The sequence below is a fragment of the Cotesia typhae genome, unplaced genomic scaffold (genome assembly GCF_013202065.1).
Source record: "Cotesia typhae breed Kobodo isofemale line unplaced genomic scaffold, CoteBio_Ctyphae scaffold_13, whole genome shotgun sequence".
Taxonomy (NCBI): Eukaryota; Metazoa; Arthropoda; class Insecta; order Hymenoptera; family Braconidae; genus Cotesia; species Cotesia typhae.
In genome coordinates, this window is record NW_027423774.1 from 2,125,117 (window position 1) to 2,142,187 (window position 17,071).

Genomic DNA, 17,071 nt, shown 5'->3' on the forward strand with positions numbered 1-17,071 from the left:
TTTTTTTTTTAGGAAAATAACTAAAATGAATTGGAAAATCGCAACAATTTAAATTAAAAAAAAAAAAAAAACATTGACTAGACCATCATTGACTTACCGACTAGACAAAATTGGTAAAAAAATAAGTTTAAAATAAATAGTTAAAAGTAGTAATACGATGGCAAACAATGGCACCAAGAAATACTAATCGTTAAGTACTAAAGAATAATAATAATAGTAATAATAATTACAACAATAAAAAAATAAGTAGGAAATTAAGTAATAAAGTATTTTATATTAAATTACCCCTATGTATTAAAGAACAAAAGAATCACGTAAAGCCCAATGAATTAATAATAAACAAACACTCAAAGTCTCGGTATGTTGTGATAAAAAAAATTGTAAGCACATAAAGTGTCTTACAAGGTACGGATATCGATCGTAATCGCGTGTTATATTTCTTTGGGTTGTCAAACCACTGACGTACTGCTAGTTTATAGCTTCTGGCTTCTGGTATAATATTGTGTATTATATATAAAAATGTATATACGTATTACGGACAGAAATTAAAAATATTTATTATAATAATTAATTATTATTATAATATTTGAAATTTACGGGAAGGGCAAATCCTCCTCGGGTGACTCGTCATGGTATTCCTCGTGGTCGGACGTATGTCACAAAACATCGTTCGCTTGACGTGAACTTAAACCGAGGCTCGGTGACAATTGATCTTCATCAACACCTGGATTCTTTGGATCTTCGTCTTTCCATTTGTCCATGGATCGGCGTCTTGCGTTCATAAAGAAATTACCGACGGTCGTGGGTTCAAGACCCAACTGCCGCGCGATTGTCACTTGCATTTCTTTTGATGGCCTTTTTGTTTCCTGAAAAACAGATTTTTCTTTAGTGAAATTTCTTGATTCAAAAAAAAATTTCAAAAAAAAAATCTCTAACATATTTATAAATCATCTATGGGTTTACTAATCCCAATTTTTTTTATTAATTTTTAATTTTAATTATTATTATTATTATTATTATTATTATTATTATTATTAAAATACATATTTATACATTTATAAATAAAATGGACAGTGTCGTCATTGTTGAGAAGGGAGGACATTTCATTGAAACAATGCAGACATACAATTGCCAGCTGAAATGTTGGGTGTAGGTAAAAGCTACTCGCGAAATTATTCAACGACCGATCGATACTTGGACTTGTGCTCGACGTACTCAATTCACCTATCGAAAGCTTTGTTCTATTATTTTTTATAAATATTTTTTTTTTATTACTTATTTATTTTTATTTTAATCGGTATTTTAGAGATAAATAAAAAATTTATGTGAATGTACCAGTTTTTTTTTTAGATTTTTTTTTTTTTTTTTTTTAAATAAAGCACATGGACAGTAAGATGATACAAAAACTTATTTTTATTTAACGCTGCAGTTGGTCAGTACTTGGGGGTGAAATTAAACAGCCTTATTCACGGCTGACGTTCATATTGATTCTAAAGTTTGTAGCATTATTATTTATAATGTACTATAGTCGTGGGTATTAATACAGTCGTGCATTTTAATTAGTATTTAGGTTTTTATTACGCATTAGCAAGTATTGTTGCAATTTAAATTGCATCAATGGCTATAGCTTCACTTCTATCTAGTTTAGAATTTATTCTGGTTAATAAAATATATTTTGTAATTGTTTTTAATTGATTTGACGTATGTACAAAGTTTTTATATTTATAATTCAAAGAGAAAAGACGGTATTGTTCAATTAATGTTAATTTTTTTTAAAATAAAAATTTTTACATTAATGTTTATGTAACTATATTTTCATTTATTTTATTGAATGTCTTACAAGTGACTAAAAATTTAAAAAAAAAATTAATTACAAGAAAATAAACTAATTTAAAAATGTAAAGAATTTTTTAAAATTTTTTCGATGAAAAATATTAAAAAATGAAAAATAAATGGAATTTATTTGGAATTTTTCCTCAAAGAAATTCAAAAGAAATAAAGAAAGTAATGAATCTTTAGAATATAAAAAAATTTGTGGTAACCGCGGATTGAGTGGTGAATCAAGCGGATACGGACGGGAATATTTTTTATTCATTCAATTCCTATAGTAAAATTCGCACCAAGACAAAGTTTAGTCTTAAGATTCGATAAAAATGTTTCGATATTTGAACTGAAAAAATTTTACACGGTCAAGGGTTTGTAAATTGACTCAAATTTTCGACTGTTATTGAAAACTCTTTCTAAAAAAATTAATTAAAATAAAGTAATGAAAAAATGGATAATTAGTGCTGAAATTTTTATATTCTACTGTGATATAAACTCATTTTTAACACAGCAATTTATCTAATTGAATTACCGTGTAAGTTATTTACTCAGGATACAAATATAATTAATGCAAGATATTTAACAAGTCGATTACTTATTAACACAATTTTCCTAACATTTTCTGATAACTGATTCCTTGGTATTATTTATAAATCAACCGAGATGACCTCTTTTATTAATTATCACGCTTAACATTTCTCTGGTTCACTTGGTAATATTTTATTTATTTAAAAGATAAATCCGCTTATATCATTACAATTCATATTCGTCTATCTTTGAATTTATAATTTACCGGCTAAAATATCTGTAGAAAATTAATTCACTTTTAGTAGAAAAGTGAGTTTTTAATTATTTACATACGTTTAACCACTGAAATAACAAAAATTTTTCAACCTCTACATTTAGTTGGAAAAAAACTTTTGAAAATTCTAAAATATTTTGACATTTGATTATTGACGAGTTGAATACTTAAAAAAGACGAAATGTACAAAAATAAAAATTAATCATTAAATAAATGACATTGTTGAAAAAAAAATTTTTTTATTAAATTATTTTATTATTTTCGAATAGAAAATCAAAATATCAATTGTTTAATATCGCTATCACTATCGATTACTTTATGATCAGTTCTATATAATTGATTCGACTATTAAAAGATGAGTACTAGACGGTGAATAATATTATTGATAAGATATAAGATATAAGATATTATTGACATCGAATGTTGACTTGAATTTATAAAGACACAAGTTAAATCGTATGTACTAAATAAAATGAAGTAACAAATAACTTGATTGCTCTCATGCACGAATAATTCACTCGAGTGTTGTTTAGGAGTGTGCAACAGGTGAATAGAATTTTGAGACTTGCGCAAGATAAATAAACTTTTGAATCAATACACTTTTTTTTTTTTATTCAGTTATTTCAGTAAATTATAAAAAAATATCAACTATTGTTATCAGATAACAAAAATGATACATTTTTTATGATTTATGGCAAGTAAATTAATTGGAATTTACCTTAAAAATAGCCTGTAGAGTACGGCGCTGAAGGTCTGTGAAAACCAACCGTGGTTTCTTGGGCGCGGGCTGCTGATGTTCTGCTTGACTCGACATCTCGTCTTTCCTCTTGCATGCTGTAATTAATTAATTCATCGTTAGTTTTTATGTACTGTAATTTAATATTGTATCAGTAATATAATAATTATTCTATAGATAAAAAATATTTATAAATATCCAAGTTGTGATCTTGTATTTTAACGAAATAATGATAATAATTTTATCAAAATCTTACGATATATTTTTAAGTAATTTACAAATTTTCAATGAAAATGCTAAACGTGCTTAAAATAAAAACATTTCCATTATTAATGCCAAAAAGACGAATAAAAATGTAAAAATTTACTAAAATAATAAAAAATAATTTTTTTTACATCTTTTTGGTTTAAAAAAAATTTTAAACCAAAAGAAAGCTTATAAAAAATTCATTTTTCATTATTTCAGTAAAATTTTATATTCTTAAAATTATTAAGGTGATTATGTAAGAAAAATTATTTTCCACGCGCTTTTGAAATTAATAATGCGATACTTGGATAAAAATAATAGCATTTTTAATAAACTAAGTGATTATTGTTTCAATTAAACTTTAAATAAGTTTTAATTGTCTCAAAATATTAAATGAAGCAATATTACAAATCAATAATTGTTATTGTATTGTTATCTGTTCAATAACCCGTGAACTTTTACTTTCTCTGTTGATCTATTATATTCTAAAAATTATTTCTAAGGTAAAAGCCATTTTTAAGGGTATCCAACGTAATATGCACTCGTAAAAATACTTGGAAGAGATAAATATTGATATATTTTATTTTTGTAAGTAGGACATCACTTATGAGGATTACAAAATTAATATATGTTCTTTAAACTGAAAATATTCTTCAAAATATTTTTAGATACTATTTCAAAATAAGGAAAATTAGTGATACATGACTACGTATGGTCAGACATAAACTTTGTCAGATATAAATTAAATAAATTGACCATTTCAACAAATCATTTAGATAATAGTTTAATAAATTATTAAAGGACAAATGTCTGATGCTGTTTAATTTTAGCGATTTATTAAATTTATTTTTTTGCATGCCTCCTAACGTACAAGTGTTTGAAATTGCACTTGGCTTTGAACTTATTTAATTTTTTAAAGCAATTAAAACTCTTCGTATAATCTAATAATTACACTAATGATAAATTTCTCGGAAAATAAAAATTACTAACGTATATTACGTAAAAATATAAAATAAAGTAAAACTATTATAAAATACTTACTTCCTCGTTGTGGAATCTGTGCAGCTGAAAACAAAAAGAAAAGATAAATGTAATTTATTGTCTCATTTAAAAGTCAATAAATGATTAAAATAAACAATAAATAATAAATAATGATAATTGATCGATATCGGGCATATTTGCATTTAAAAATACTGATACACATTTAGAACATAAACATTTACATTAATTATAAATAATTAGGTTGCATAAATTAATTCCCAACTTGAAACTACAGTCATTAAATAAACATTTCACTAAATTAAGGGACTAGCTGAAAGAGTTTGACTGTGTTTATATTTTTGTTTTTGTTGAGTTTTCAATTGTTCATGTTTATGTTTATTGGTGTTATTATTGTTGATATTTGATGTGATGTGTCTGAAATATTTTGATAATAATTGTGAATATAACAATTTTTCTAAAGAATAAAAACAATGATTATTTCAAGTTAAATTTAAATTCAACTTTTATCTCCATCAGCTCAATTTTTTTCTGACCGTCTATTCTGTACACAATGTTCTCTATTCGCAAATTGAGTGTCACACGGATTCACATTGTACGACGATTAGTGACTATAAAGGTTTTTTTCTATTTTTTTTTTTATTATTATTTTTTTTTTTTTTAACGTAACGGATAGATTCATTTCAATAAAATCGCTTGATAGTAAAAGGAAGAATTCCCTAAGCCATTTATTCATTTCATAATAAAAAAAAATACTTTTTTTATTTAATAAAAAAGAGATGTCACAAAGGGATAATGGCTGCTGACACAATCGATTAATTATGTTCTGAACTATTAATTTCAAATTTAATTTAGTTTGTTAGGGCTTTAAGAAGGTACAACCGCTGCAATCAACTGACGGTATAACACAAAAAATTAAACTTTTTAAATTACGTTTAAAAAATGATTAAAAATCAAATTTAAGTTGAAAAATTTTTAGTTTTTACTAAAAATCAGAGAATTTAAAAATATATTTAATAAACCCACAATTTAAAAGTGAGTTAAAAGAAACAAGTGGAAAAAGATGTCGAGGTCGCAGTATTACTATAACATATAGTCTGATACTCTGTTTAGAATAACTCGAAAACAATAGCACGGTTTGTTGTCAACGCGGGTGTCTACAGGAGCGTCACGTGCTTTCGATAACTATATATGTGCTCATATATACATATGAAGTATACCGTTCTACATGTTATTTTTTTTTTTTCATTTATGACTAGAGAACGTTACATTACAAAGTCAGATGTCACTCTAATGACAAAGAAATAGATGTAAGGGTATAAAAATATGTGATTCAACGGAAGAATATAAAATGTATTATTCTAAGATAACTTTAATTTGACATTTTTTAATGTATACGGACATTCTCGGTTTTTTCGTACAGTTTAAGAACTTATAACTCGGACGCGAGTTAAAAATATTTAAATTAATTAAATTAATCATAAAATGTTTTTATTTTATTCTGTAAATGTAATTGAGCTTTCAAATATTAAAGTACTTTAAATTAAAATAACTATCTTTAAGGTCACAAAATAATTTTAGTTCCAAATTTACGTAATCGATCCACAATTTTTAAAGGTCTTAAATTTAAGAAATATTTATTTTACTCGAAAGAAAATTTTTTATGCTCGGTAAATTTAATTAAGCTTTCAAATATTAAGGTATTTAAAATTGAAATAATTATCTTTAAGGTCACAAAATAATTTTAGTTTCAAATTTAGGTAATCGATCCACAATTTTTAAAGGTCTCGAATTTAAGAATTATTTATTTTACTCGAAAAAAAATGTTTAATGTTCTGTTGGATTCATGGAAATCTTGTTTAATAAATAGCCAATAATAATCACATTATTTTGTAGCTAAAGATTCAATTATCGAATAAGCATCCCGAATTTTTAAATAAAAAATAATAATTAAATTAGTGCATTAAACTTCTACCCTATTTTCTGCACAAAAAATGATTAACGTTAAAATATTAGCCCCAGAAACTGACATTTCAATTTCCTCAATTTAATCCACCTGATAATCTTAATAATTAACCTCTTGCCCAATTTAAAATTAAGCAGATAAAGCACAATCTGTTGAAATTCTTCCTTTTAGTTTTGTACACCCAAATTTAATTTCATTAATATTAATTTTGAGCATCGCTTGTACTCAACAATAATTAAACGAAATAGAAGAGAACACTGACCACAATATCGGTTATTTGCTTTTATATTTATTTTATCTAATATATCTTTCGAGTAGATGTAGGACTCTTGATAAAATAATTTATTTAAAAATTTTTAAAATATATATCGAACGAATATTTAAAAAAATGAATAAATATTTTATATATTTTTAATGTATTTCAATTATAATTAAAAAATATAAAAAAATTAGCTATGTAAATTATATTTTATAAAATTTTTTATTTTACTAATTTTATTTAAAAAAAAATTTTTTTTTATTATTCTTTATTTATTTTCGATATAAATTTTTTTAACGGGGATCTGTTGATGTCAATACTATAAAGTAGATAAAAGTAAGTGTTAGAATAAGAGTAAAATTATCAGAGTTTTTAATGAGTAGTTTAATATGCATAAAATTTTGTGACGTATTAGTATAAGTAATGATTGTTTGTAATGTATTATATTATATTGTTGTTTACATGCTTGTCATTACATAGGTATCATCTAAAGGGTATAGGGTTTCGTCTAATGGGACAATTCTACCTGCATTATTGCCATATTTAATCGCTTATTATTACAATAATAATAATTAATATAATAATTATAAAAATATTAACTATCAATCATCATGTCAAGGGTTAAGTATGCGAGGTTTGTCTGCCAAGGTGTTTTTTATTACTTTCGCAGCAAGATGCTCACGTAAAATCAGCATTTGGTAGAAAAAAATACTTGGTACAATAAAGTCCTGTAACAATAATTTTACTTAGATACAATTAATATTGTTGTTATTATTGTTACAGAATATTGAAATTTAAAAAAGGTTTTAGATTTAGATGGCCATTTGTCTATGGCCAAACATGTACTTTTAGCCGGTGGCGTTTTATTGAGAAAAAAATACTCTCCGGCCGTATATGCATGTCATCCCCCCTCTTTTTGCTTTTAATCTCTCAACCGTTTTTTTTTTTATTTATTCCCAATTGAGTAAAATAAAATAGTCTTGTCTAGTTTTTTTGGCAACGTCTCATCCAGACAACAGCACAGCCAATGATTATTTGCGTCGTCGATGTATTTCAAATTTTATTTATCATTTTTCTTGTCTTTACTATCACTATACCTAATTTTTTTTTATTTTTACTTTCATAATTAGAGCTAAAAAAATTTTGTTTTTCGCTCTTTTTTTTTTGGATGGTGATCGACGTACGAGGATGAGATCGATCTGAAAATTCTCGTCTTACACACACTTTTATACTTAGTAATTAAATGTTACTGGAAGGAATAAAAATTATTTTTCTGTAACACATGTAGAATTTTCGTAATTTGTCATCAGAGAAATTTTTTAATTATAAATAATAACTGAGTTCGTAATTTTTACAAAAATTTTCATTCAACACAACGTAACTTATTGCAAAATAAAAAAAATAAAAAAATAAATTTCTGCTTTATTTATTGTGAAAAAATCGTTCAAAATTAAAAAGTTTGTTCAAATTTGACTTTAATGAAAAAATCAACAACTTTTTCAATTTTCTATTTAACAGTAAAAAATTTTTTTTCAAATTTTGAATTTTATAATTCACTGTCCAGCATACTGGAATGACCAAATCATTTTTTTTTTTCTAAAAAAATTGCAAATTCTTAAATATCGATAAAATTCATTGGGTAGTGTAATTTTTTATAACTTGTCCTTGGACTTTGAATAACTACGAAGCGAGTGAATTTAAAAAAAAAAAAAAAAAAAAAAAACTTTTTTTCAGAGCCTTTTAATCTTTATAAAATGATACCTAGGTCGTTCTAGTAAATTTATTAGACAGGGAGTTAAACATTTTTTAAATAGTAAAAAATTAAGTAGAAAATTGAAACAAGGAAGTTGTTAATTTTAATATTGAAATTACAAATTTTAACAGAATTTTTTGCCTCTCTCTAACGATAAATCATAGTAATTTTAGACTGTAGAATAATTTTGTCTACACAAGCTCTAATTTAGTGAATTACATTGCTCTGTTGACACATTACAAAATTATTCGGACATTTGTTACAAAAACTATTGTACAAATAATTATAAGGCACAAATAATGAGTAAATTAGTTCACTCTAACGACGCCCCCGCAACTAACTTCACACTCGTCGCTTATAATTATTGATACAAGATAGTAAAAAAAAAAACTAATTATAATTATAATTATTTATAAAAAATAATTATTATTATTAAGAGAAATGATTTTTCTTGGACAGTACATAAGCATGAGGAGGTGGTTCGTACGACGACACGGAATTTATTCTTAGTTCGTTATTGATTTTCGAGAGCCGATGGCGAATCGAATGTGGGTCGACGTGGCGAGTTTCCACGAGAGGCTAGAGAGAGATAAAAATACTGGTGAGTTAGATAAAGAGCGAATGAGAGTGATAGAGATAGTAATATAGGCAGAAAGAGAGAAATGAAGAGAATAAAGAGATAGAAAGAGAATACATCAATGACGATATATATAAAATCAAGTTGCTCTTGATAAAAGGCAGAGCAAAAGGTGTACAAGGTATTATATTTATATATATATATATATATATATATATATATATATATATATATATATATATATATATATATATATATATATGTCTTTCTCTTTCTCTCTTTCTACATAGATGTTAACGCGAATGTTCACAAAGCGAACGACCCGGACGATTTTCGGTTGGCTGGCTCCCTCTCATACTCAGGAGGCGCGAAAAAGAGGTGCCGACTGAGGACGCAAGAGTTGCCATGAAATACATCGACATTTTTTTCAAAATTTTTTTATAAACAAACTCTTTGTCACTCTGTCTGTCGAGGTGATGGTAATTGCTGCTAGTGATCGCAATATCCCAATTTCTCAATTATTTTTTAATGTTTTTAGTCAAACGATTTTGAGACGACTAATCCTGGAATCCTGATCCGGTCCGAGTTACTCAACAGACGCTTACTTCTTAGTCTTTTAATACACTACACCGGATATGAAGTCCTTGAAGTGAGTGTCGGTTTTAAGAGGGACCATTTTTAGGGCTTCTCCAGGGTTAATCGCCACAGGACAATGACCGGAATACCTTTCTGGTTTTGTTTTGAAGTTTGAGTTTATATTATGTGACAGACAGAGAATTCGAGCCCTTGCCCGGATGATTAGATCGTATGCTTTTTTTACTACTAAGAACGTTTTTTCATCTTGCAGAGATAAAATTTATTTATTAGCTCTAATTTTGACTCAAAATGATTTTTTCACTGATTAAAATATAAGATTGATAAAAAGTTAGAAAAATTTTTTTAAACGTTTTATTTTTAAAAAAATATATAATTTATATGAACGAAAGTAAAATACATTTTTTAATTTTGTTATAGAATAACGAGAAAAATTTATGAACTCAACGTGAACTAATTGAAAACTAATTTATTTCTGTAAGAATAATTGGAAAAAAAGAAATTATATTTTAATAAAATTGTAATTATTGCAACTGAATATTAATGAGAAAATAATAGAATTGACCAAAAATTTTTTAAATTACTACAAAAAAAAAAGAAAATTTGTCGAATATTTGAGCATCGATTGAATTTCCTTAAAAATAAAGAATAATAACAATAAATAATATTTTAAAACGTTCTTAATAATAAAATAGCCGATAACTACAGATCCAGAACGCCTTCCGTTATCCGAGTTTCTAATTGTTTCGAATTTAGAGTGTCCCTTGTAGTATTAAAACGGTCCGGAGTGAGCTCCATTATCATTATAATAATTATTTTAATTATACTTTCGCAAATCGATCAATACAAAAACAAAATCAGAAATTTGGAAAAAAAAAAAAAATAATAAAGATCGCCAATTGAATAACACAAAACTTCTCAATAAAATGCCTCCGTATTGATAGCGCTTGTCTCTTTACCAATGATGAAAACTAATTTATCCCTTACTCGATATACTCATCATTTTTTTTTATTTAACTTTTCTCTATATAAATACTTTGTATTTTAATATAAACGCATATGTGAGTCTAAAGGCTGTATGTAAGTAAGCAGCAGCAAGTTATTTAATTACGTATATGCGAGTTAATTAGACTAGTTTACGAGCCATTTACAAGGATTTTTACAATGAACGTGCAATAAGAAAAAACGTTGCCGATTCGATTTTAATTTTTTTATAAAATTCAGATTGAAAAAATGAAGAAAAATCAATCATTTGAATTAGAATAAAATAATTGAATTTAATAAATTATCTCGATTTAAAATTGCAATGATTACGAGTGCGTATGAATCAAGACCGAGGCCTGCAGTCATGATACATTTACAACAACACGTAATACAACAATTTTAAATAAAAATTTTATCGAGATTTAAAAACAAGCATCTGCTACAACACATCGTACGTCTGCATTGTACTCAGATATTTATAATTTTATCTCGACTATAAATCCAATCATTATTTCACGATAAATAAATCTACAAATTAATGTAATTATTATCATCATCAGAGATCTGTAAAAATGGTTAATTAATCGAATCTGCAGCGCTTTGTCGATTATCAGGTCTCGGTAAATAAAACTTAAATGAAAGATAAAAAATTAAAATGATTAAAAAGTCACTTGAATTTATCGTTAAATTTTTTAAATGATATCTGACCCAATTAAAAATTACCTTAAATTTATAATAAATAAATAAATAAATAAATAAATAATTGGTATTTTTCTACAAGACCTGAATCGACTAATTGGTAATTTTAATAAGATAATTTACTGAATAATTAAGTGGAATAATAAAATAATAGAGCAAAGAGAAATATTGAAGGTAATATGGTGAAAATATATATGGATGAGCGAGGGGAAAGCCACGGAGTGCGTACATATTTATATATTAGATAAATTTATAAATTATATTTATATATTATAAATATATATGCATCAGCAAGAAAGCTGCGCTCGGGAAGTTTTTATTCAAAAATATATATTACCAGTCACAAATATATTACGAATTAACATAATATGTACTTATTATATAATATGTATATATATATATTTATAATTAATTGTGTGGTAACGTCGTTAGATCGATCCATCCATCAGTAAGTTAATCAAACCATTGTAATAAATAAAATATACAATGCAATATATATGAATATAAATATAAATATGTTTTTTTTTGTTTTGTTGTTGAGTTAAATATTTCGAAAACCCGGGCAATATTTTAGTTATTTTTTTATTTAATTTTTATTTATAGTCTCAAGGATGATTTTTGAAAAATATGAGCAGACAACTTGTGGACATTTTTTTACATAATATATTTATCCAAAAAATTAAAAAAATTAAACTAAATATTTAAAAAATTGCCAGATTTCTGTTTGAGAAAAAAATTATGAAATATCTGACGATATTTTTAATTTATCAATAAAATTTTTTTAAAATACCCTCTCATAAAAAATACATGTTTAATTTTGGAAAAAGCAAACATGCATTTTTTCAGATTTAATAAATGAGTAATTTTTAAAAATCATCCCTTAGAATGTAAATAAAAATTACAAAAAAAAATATCACGGAATTTTTTCGCCCAGAGTTCTCAACTAAAATTAATATATGTATATAAATGTCAATAAGTATATACATATATAAAAGTATAGAAAAATATTAATATAAATACGAAAAAAAAATTTAGTAAAAACAATGAAAATTGAGTTGTATGTTATAAAATAATTGAATAGTAGTAGTAGTAGTTTATTAGTAGTATTAGTAGTAATTATAATAAAAATATTGGTATGTGGAATAGTATTTAACGAACACCGAAACTGAGAGACTCACAAGCAGGAAGAGGAGGGTGTTTTCCTTCTTTTAGAGTTGACTGATCTCACGTTAACATTGCGCATCTGGCAGTCTGCAATGCAAAACACATTGGAAGATTCAACAAACCGGCGCCGACAGGGGGTTATTTAACGGGATACATTGTAATTCATTTATTTTATTTATTTATCAATATATATTATTTTTATATCATGAGTTATGGGATTTGGTTCTTATTCATTACGAGTTTTATTGTTTCAGACTCTTCTCCAGGTAATGTTGGTCCTTCAACAATTTCCTGAAATAGCTTGGCCCAAATACATAATTAAATATATTTTATTAAAGAATAAACTTTTCAGCGTTTCTCACTCCGCTTTAATATCAATTATAGAAATGCATTTTTATATTTTTTCAATAAATATAATAGTCGATTATTTCTCTATTATAAAATCGACCAGAATTGTCCATGATGCTCTTACCGGTTCTGCTTACTACGGGTCCACTCTAAATTCGAAACCAAGTTATATATTTAAGCTGTAAAAATAAACGACTGTATCACGATAAGAAATTTTTTTTTTATAATTTGTGGCTTCTAGCTATAAATATTGATACATTTATATTACAACGTAAATAATTTGACAAATTTTATTTTACTTTAAAATTAATTATATAAAAAAATATTATTTCATTTGAAAGAATTTTATTAAAGAGAAATTATAAAATAGAGAATATAAAAAAAGTATCGCTTTCTAAAAATTTTTTTAATGACTTTAATGCTTGGCAAAACAATTTAAATAATTTAAAAGCCAATGAGTACTTCAGAAAATTTTAGATAAGTTGTATAATTTAAAAATTTTGGAAACTTAGAGTTTTATGTAAAATTTTTAATAAAAGTTTTAAGACTGCGACATGAAAAAAAAAATCAAAAAAGAGCACAAAAGTATCTGCAATATTGTTAAAAATTAAATGCCAACAGAATTTACAATTCACGACAAAAGTACCAAAACTATCAAACTAAATTAGAGTTCTAATAAAAACAATCTTATTGTAATAATAAATGTAATAAATAATAGAGCTTTGAATTCAGTAATTTGGTAATCGTGATGCGATCGTTAGTCTGAAATTATTGAGGTATGCATCGATCGCCAAGTTAATGATAAATATAAAATAGGAGTAACTTGGCGAGATCTGTCGTAGCAACTCGCAATTATAAATATTAAATACAAACATATATATATATATATATATATATATATATATATATATATATATATATATATATATATATATATATTGATAATCAGCGGCACTGGGCAGCGATGCATAATTTTCTATTTACCAAGTAAACAATAAATTATCTCGGATGATAAAATTCCCAATATATACATCATAAATTATAAATTCAATCGAGCATCTATGTAATTAATAATTAACAATTAATAAATGATAAAAAAGGAGCTCTATTTTATTCGGAAGAATAAAAATGAATATTGAAACTAATTAAAGTGTTATAATCAAGTTAATTGGTTTGATGAATAGACAATGATGACTCATGAGTGCCGGGCGGGGATACGGGAGGTCCTCAGTGGTATATTAAAGTTACGTGTCAATGCTCACTGAGAATACCCTGATTGATTTCTCACAAATGTGTCAATATTTTAATTATGTCCACCACTCCCTTCTCCTTTCTCTACTCTACCCTTAACTACTCTCCCTCTCCCTTTTTTCACCCTCAGTCACCATGAGCCCGCCAATTTAATTCACACATAAATGCTCGATAGTTTTTTTTATTGTTTATCAAACCGTGAGCTGAAAATAAATAAATAAATAAATATTTTGATATTAATTCAATCACTGCGAGCCGTTGCCCCTCTCTGCACATCACTCGGGATTAGGGTCAGGATTTAGTATTAGATCAGGCTCGATACGACGTCAAATGTTTGTTTTTAATTTTGATTTAAACATTTTGGTTTTTTTTCTTGTAATTAAATCTATAAAATGTTTTTGAATTTTTTTGGAAAAAAAAACGGTTGATGTGAATAAAAAAAATACAAAATCCCTTTTTTCTAAAGGCAACCTTTCCCATAAATATAAATTTAAATAGAAAAGCTATTAATTGAAAGTACTTTAAACAGGAAGCAAAAAAAAAGTAAAGTAAAATAGATACTCGAGTGAACGCTTTAAAAGAATTGGAAGAGTAAACAAAAAAGAAAAAGGAAAAAAAGAAGAAAATTGAGAGCCCGAGTAGTTATGTGCCTTTGATCACGAATTAAAAGCCCAAAGTCGACATCCGTGGTGACGCCATTTCTTTTATAGTAAAAGCTACTACCGATGTCATCCGACGGTTCGTTAACCTGTCTACTGCATTTATTGGTCTAGCCAAAGGAGTATACCTATTGGTTACGTATCGAACAAACCTTTATTCATGTTGTTATCATTTTATCATTCACCTGGTTTGTTATTATTTTAATTGTACTTGAAAAAAAAAAAAAAAAAAAAATTCAAAATTATACATAATTTTAATAAGTTCAAGTTCATTTCAAAAGTTTTAAAATTCATTTTCCAACAGTAAATATTGTGCCATAAAATATCCCAGAATTAATTAGCAAAATAAAATTCAACATATATGTCTCATAAAAAATGATTTTTATGAAAAGTAAAAATTGATATAAAATTTTTGAGTGCATCGTATCACGATTTTTATTATAAAAATTCTTGGGTTCTAAATTTGTATGCGGTCTAATTTATCCAATCCAATATGAAAAGCGATAGGTTCCCTGATATCCATCCCCGTTAGATAGATATTGACTTTTTATATCTATATAACGAAAACTATATACAATATTACTTAAACTTTTGACTACTGAGTCCTACTCGGTCCTCGATAGTCCCACAATGTTTGAGTGTAGCTGCAGCAACTGTTATTCTTCTATTCCTAATACTGATACCAGTACTATTTTACCATCAGCGACTTGTATTTTGTCCGTGGGATTTTAAGCACGAGTGGAAAAAGAACGGTATAAAAGAGAGAGACGGGTGTAAGAGAGATGAAATGAGGAGGAGATGCACTTGGATAGCTGGATATTTATATATATATATATATATATATATATATATATATATATATATATATATATATATATATATATATATATAAATATATATTTGTAAAAAAATAATGCCTCGCTCGTATACCGGTACCTAGAGCCAAAGCTTATAATAAATGTTTGAGAGCCGGCATTTAGATACTGCTTCTAGCCTCTTTCGTTGTTGGGTTCGATTTTGTCCAAATATAACGGTCGGCTATAGAGATAGACGGATAGATGGAGCTGAGTAGAGTAAAGAGGTAAAAGAGTATAGAGTATGGAGTACAGAGTAAATTTTTCCAAGGACAGAAAAGCTCGGATGGGAGGTAGAGCCAGAAACAACCGAGAGGGAAATATTATCACGTGAGAGAGCTAGAGAAAGTTCGAATATTGGAAAATGCCGAGTCGGAGCACAAGAGACTGGAGGTTCGATATGCATATAAACACAATACCTTCCCTCTACTACCCCCATCGATGGTTGGACGGTACCAGTTTGTTATATATATTATATATATGTATATGTATGTATTGAATCAGCGGCTGAATGTTCACCATCCAGTGGTGTAGAGCTCTGAGCGTAACAGTGAGTGAGTTTCTCCTACACGGCTGTCGACTGAGTCTAGTCGGAATATCCAACCCCCTGACGGTGAATATTTTATATATGGAAGAGTCGAAGCTAATCCCCTGAACGTTTTCTATCGATGCATGTACGAAAAAAGAAATACAAATACATGTGTGGCTATATATCTATATAAATAACAAAATAACAGCCAGTACACATATTAGACTACCGATTTATCTGAAAATCATTGTCATTTTTTAAAGTGATGCTGCCTTCCAAGCTTTCATTCCGATCGAAATATTCGTAATTGCTTTGCTAATGGTCTGTCGCATCATTTTTTATCGAAATATTATTTTTTTATGATGTTTTATTTAATTAATATGTTAGAACTAAGACGAATTGAAAAAAAAAATTTTTTTTTAACTTTTAGATGTAAAATTGGAGAAAAATTATGTCATAATTTGTTTTATGGAAAAATTAAAAAAATTTTCAAATATTTATTATGATTTTTTTAAATAAAATTAGCTATATCAACGATAATACTCATCTGAAGTAGAGAAAATTAATTAGTAATAATTTTTAAGCTCCATTAATGTTTTTTGAGTTTTAAAAAAGGCGAATTTGAATTTTCTGTACGAGTAGAAATTAATAAAATAAAAAGTTTTTTTAGTTGCGATTCTTGTTATTTTAATAGAGGCCGTATGTTTTAATAAAACAAAGTATTTATATTTTAGAAACTAAAACAAACTTTTGATAAAGCTTTTTAAAACCTACTTCTTAAATATTTTACACTTTTATAGCAAAAAATATTTTTCTATGTTAAGTGG

General features: G+C 26.3%; 1 protein-coding gene across 2 annotated transcripts in view; it reads right to left on the bottom strand.

The window, feature by feature from the left end:
* Positions 1 to 347: 347 nt before the first annotated feature.
* LOC141534629 (one cut domain family member 2) overlaps positions 348 to 17,071 on the bottom strand; it is a 44,954-nt gene continuing 28,230 nt past the window's right edge. For both annotated transcript variants that reach the window (XM_074254093.1, XM_074254092.1), the window contains 3 exons: positions 4,650 to 4,673; positions 3,345 to 3,460; positions 348 to 866 (listed from right to left, as the gene is read on the bottom strand). In XM_074254093.1, the coding sequence (XP_074110194.1) occupies positions 657 to 866; positions 3,345 to 3,460; positions 4,650 to 4,673 (350 nt within the window). In that variant the 3' untranslated portion in view covers positions 348 to 656. The remainder of the gene's footprint in view (positions 867 to 3,344; positions 3,461 to 4,649; positions 4,674 to 17,071) is intronic.